The 4,988-nt window shown below is 32.4% G+C and overlaps 1 protein-coding gene across 2 annotated transcripts; it reads left to right on the plus strand.

Moving 5' to 3' along the window:
* The first annotated feature begins 2,130 nt into the window (after positions 1-2,130).
* Positions 2,131-4,486, plus strand: LOC122297339 (cytochrome P450 CYP82D47-like). 2 transcript variants are annotated; one of them, XM_043107380.1, is made up of 3 exons: positions 2,131-2,277; positions 2,410-3,216; positions 3,642-4,486. In XM_043107380.1, the coding sequence occupies exons 1-3, from the start codon at positions 2,164-2,166 to the stop codon at positions 4,266-4,268; spliced, it is 1,548 nt and encodes a 515-aa protein (XP_042963314.1). In that variant the 5' UTR covers positions 2,131-2,163; the 3' UTR covers positions 4,269-4,486. The 2 variants fall into 2 exon arrangements, with proteins under 2 accessions (XP_042963314.1, XP_042963315.1); XM_043107381.1 differs by having other exon boundaries at positions 2,410-3,108.
* The last annotated feature ends 502 nt before the right edge of the window (positions 4,487-4,988 follow it).

Below are 4,988 nucleotides of genomic sequence, written 5' to 3' on the forward strand. Positions count from 1 at the left end.
ATTTTAAGTATGAATAAATCAGTATTGGTACATAGATTAGTGTGCGATTGTACTTATATGTAACAAAACTCGGTGGAAAAAGCAAGCAATCAACACATTAACTGACGAATTTCTTACTTGTCTTCCGAGTTTTTCAGCACTTTATTTATATTTTGTTATTTATTTTTTACTTTATGTAATGAATAATATCATTTAATATATTTAGTATTTTTGTATTTCAATTGTCAATTTTTTTTAATTTAAACATTTATTTTTAATTTTAAACTTTACGTAATAAACAATATCTAGTGTAATGAGAAAAAACAATTTCCATTCGAGAATGAATATTGAATAAAGAAATTCAAGTTATCTAGTGTAATTTATTTAATGAATATATTTTTTATTCATATTTTGCTATTTCTTTTATACTCTATGTAACGAAATGAATAATATCATTTAATATATTTAGTGCTTTTGTATTTTAATCGGTTGTACATTCGAACGTACATGAAATGTTGGAACGTAAAATTTTATATGTTTGCATGTATCTATTCCAAAATGACATCGTATGCGTTATGTTGGAACGAAACATTAATTTTAACTTTGTGAATACACTGGATGGTAACTCTCATTTTAAAAAAGAACTTATTATTTATAAGAGAATTGTTAAATTTATATAAATAAATAAATTTACATATTAACACGATTTATTATAATATATCAAATTTATCGTATAGAAATTAATTTATAGTTTAACAAATCATTTTAATAATTTATATATTTTTTTAATATTTTTTAAAACTAAGCATTTGTTTTAATACAATGATGAACGTGGTGCTTGGGGCTTGAGAGTAGTCATCGGCAAAGGTAAGTCGATCATGAGCCATCTAGACAAAGACAGGGAACGTGCGACGACAAAGGACTTCGTACCCTTTGAATCACAAATCAATTTGACTGGAAAATTTATCGAAGCCTCTTACATTTAATAATAAGTTTGGAAAGTAGATGGGATGAGATAAAATTTATTTTAAATTTTAAAAAAATTAAATTATTTATTTTATTTTATATAAGAGTTGAAAAAAATTATAATGAAGAAATCGGAAGAGATGAGATGAGTTGAGAAACTATTTCAATACAAACAACCCGTGAGTCGTCAATTTAAATATTTATATACATAGTTATTATTATTATTTTAAATTTATTTAATTTTTAAATACTCAAATTTTAAAATAATAATATTTTATCAAAAATATAAAATTAATTGTGTATATATGGTTTTCTATGATCTTTGGTTAAAGTCAGCCAGTTACATCACAGTGGTGGAAAAAGCAAGCATCTCCAAAGTCGGCCAGTTGCATCATATTGGTGGAAAATGCAAGCATCACTAAAGACCCAAAATGTAATTAAGAAACAAACCATGTGATCATTTCCCAAAGACACAAAGGACTCTAAGAAGAACCACGAAAAGCCAACGACCCAACAAGCCAGTTATTTGTTGTCAATGAAAACAACACATAGCGATAATTATTTCTATTAATGTTTGTTCCATTATTTGATAAAAATCTGAACTCGCTCGATTGTAGAACCCCTAAATTTCAATAGTAATTTTTGAATTAATTTTTACAATATGGAAAATATATTTGATGAATTAAGTGGTAAATATAAGAATTAATGATCATGATGTAACAAATTCTAAACCTTTAATTTGAAGATATATAATTAAATAGTCTAAAAAAGTTTAAAAGGATCGTTACCCACCATCACTAATGGGATATTTATATGAACCAAGAAGTCCATATATGCCAGCGTGCGAATACTGTATGTGCATGGTCAATCTCGTGCATCGAAATGGAAAGTAAATTAAAGAATCCGGCCTACTGACCCCTAATATTTTTTAAAGATGTACATGTTTTGATATGATTTCAAATATTTGCATCAATAATTGTCATATGAGTCCAAATTTTTAAGAAGAAAATGTTCCACTGTCCATGCATTCAACCACACATGTCATTGGACTGTCGGATGCACCCAAGGTAGACTCATCAGTGCAAAGTTGCCATCTGGCAATAAGTTTGGTGCCTTGCCGAAATTGTTTATAAGAACAGTGGCGGAACTAAACCCCCATCGACAATCAGAACAAGTACTATACTCTTTGGGTTCTTCTAGATCTCCTTCACTGCTTTTATGGCTAGCATACTTGCCCTATTTCTCTTTTTCTTATTTCTATTTTGGATATGGAGGAAAACCCAAAAGATTGCCCCTCAAAAGATACTTCCACCAAAAGCAGGTGGATCATGGCCCACTACAAGAAAAGTGAGCTTTTGTGACCAAAATTTAGTGACCAAAAGGACTATTTCCTACGAAAACCGTAGGAAATAATCCTTTTGGTCATTAAATTTTGATCACAAAAGCCCACTTCTCTTGTAGTGACCTATAATCGGCCACCTCCACCTATTAGGAGGGACACAACCAACCCATATAACCCTAGGTGACATGGCCGACAAGAACAGACCAATCTTTCATATCAACTTGGGCATACATAAAACTATAGTTGTAAGCAATTCAAAGATAGCTAAAGAGTGTTTCACTACCAACAACAAAACCTTTGCCAACCGTCCAAAAGCTTTGGAGGTAGAACTCATGGGTTACAACTACGCCATGTTCGGTTTCAGCCCATATGGTTCCTATTGGCGCCATGTTCGAAGAATAGCCACTCATGAGGTTCTCTCAAATCATTGTCTTGAGATGTTCAAACATATCCACGAGTCAGAGGTAAACACGGCTATAAAAGAGATCTACGAGTTGTCGGCCAAGAACAACAATTCATTTGTTGAGATGAGAAGATGGTTCGGCTATGTAGCCATAAATATTTTGTTTATGGTGCTTATGAATAAGCGATTTGCTTGGGCTGTAACCAAGGTTGAGAATGAAGGAAATGATCAATGTCTAAACGCAATAAGAGATTTCTTTGTGTTGAGTGGGAAATTTGTAGCATCAGATGTGCTTCCATATCTAAGATGGTTAGACTTGGGTGGGTACGAGAAGGCAATGAAGAAAACTGCCAAAAACTTAGATCATGAGCTTCAAGGATGCCTAGAAGAACACAAGCAAAGAAGAATTTCTGGGGAGGTAAAGAAAGGACATCAAGACTTTATGGATGTGATGTTGTCTATTGTCATTGACAGTGAAGAGATTTCTAGTTATGAAGCTGATACAATCATAAAGGCTACTTGTCTGGCATGCTTTTGATAACCCTACTTAAGCTAATGTAGGCTACTAAGATAGCTTTTCTTTATATTTATTGAACATAAAGATCATCCTTGATTTGTGAAGCAAACTAATCATTAGTATCTTTATTTTTTCTTTTTATTCTAATTATTCATTGGAGTTTAACATACAATCAGGGGATTTTTTCACATCTTCAAAAAGAATCTAGCTCTCTTGTTATGGTAACAACAAAGGGTGACCTTCCCAAATTTTCAACGAATTTGTTGGTTCTTGTTTGCAAAACAAACCACAAAAGCGAGAGGAAATTGCAAGTATTTATTATAGGCATTGTCTTTTTATCTTTTTAGGAGAATGGTATATATCATTGAGTTCTATTTTAGTTTAATATGAAAAAAGTATAAATGACATATACATACATGCTGGGACTTTTGCAGGCTCTCATCTTAGGGGGAACAGATACAACGATGGTGACAATGACATGGGCGCTCTCTCTACTTCTTAATAACCGAGAGGCTCTTAAGAAAGCCCAACAAGAATTAGACCTCCAGATTGGTAGAGATAGGCTAGTGATGGAATCTGACATGAAAAATCTAGTCTATCTTCAAGCTATCATCAAAGAAACAATGCGTTTATATCCTGCTAGGCCACTTGCTGCACCACACGAGTCCCTTGAGGATTGCACTTTGGTTGGTTACCACATCCCGGCTGGCACCCGTCTTCTTGTTAATGTATCAAGGATTCATAGAGATCCACAAGTGTGGTCAGATCCAACTGTATTCTGCCCAGAAAGATTCCTTACGACCCACAAAGATGTAGACTTTAAGGGCCAGCATTTTGAGCTTATTCCATTCGGTAGCGGGAGGAGAGTTTGCCCAGGAATCTCATTTGCACAACAGGTTATGCAACTCATACTTGCTAACTTTTTGCATGCCTTTGAGATTACAACAATACCAGCAAATGAACAAGTAGACATGACTGAGAAAGTCGGACTTACATCCATGAAAGCTACCCCACTTGAAGTCCAACTCACTCCACGCCTTCCTTCTTCAGCATATGCATGATCATTTGAGTATATGTTAAATATCTACAATCTTGCCAAGGGATTTCATAACAATCTTCTTGCACAAGTATTTGTCATCTATTATATTATATTTTCTTTCTTTGTTCTTGTTTTTATTTTTATTTTGGTCTGTTCGCTTGTAAGAGTACTTATCTTATGCATGGAACATTTGGGGCTTGTACGACAATTTCATAATTAAAGTTGGGTAATTTCTTTTTCGGGAAATTTATTGTACATGTGCTTCGAGTTTGATATGTTTTCAAACCAATCAAGTTGAAAAAGGTTCCATAAAGATCTTTACGGTTAATGTCTCTGTATTAAATTAAAATGATCCCTCCATGCTATAGGAAATTAGAAAAAAGTGCAGGATACTAGCTTATTGCACTAAACTATGTGTACCTCTCATATAGGAAACCAAAGTAGCTAGGTCTGCAAATTGGATATGTTCTCCTAGAATTCTTAAGACCTACAAGAAAACTGTTTATTTGTGTCATATGCTTAATGTATAGTATAAACAAAATATATTTATGCCATAGTGATTTAATTCATCTCTATATTTTCAAAAGCACTATAAATCTATATATCTAATTTTATTTAATTTTTACTTTTTGGCTTCTTTCTCTTTCCCTCTTTTCTTTTATACAAAAAAATATATAAGTTCATCTAAATTATATTTTAAACTATTTGTTAAAATAAATAAAGTGTCTTTTAATTAGCTATT

The sequence above is a fragment of the Carya illinoinensis genome, chromosome 15 (assembly GCF_018687715.1).
Source record: "Carya illinoinensis cultivar Pawnee chromosome 15, C.illinoinensisPawnee_v1, whole genome shotgun sequence".
Taxonomy (NCBI): Eukaryota; Viridiplantae; Streptophyta; class Magnoliopsida; order Fagales; family Juglandaceae; genus Carya; species Carya illinoinensis.

Bases quoted from the DNA above. Each gene is read 5' to 3' on its own strand.
- LOC122297339 (XM_043107380.1), top strand. From the start codon at position 2,164: ATGGCTAGCATACTTGCCCTATTTCTCTTTTTCTTATTTCTATTTTGG. The intron at 2,278-2,409 runs CCCACTACAAGA...CTCTTGTAGTGA, and splicing joins CAAAAGCAGGTGGATCATGG to CCTATAATCGGCCACCTCCA. The intron at 3,217-3,641 runs GCATGCTTTTGA...GGACTTTTGCAG, and splicing joins TCATAAAGGCTACTTGTCTG to GCTCTCATCTTAGGGGGAAC.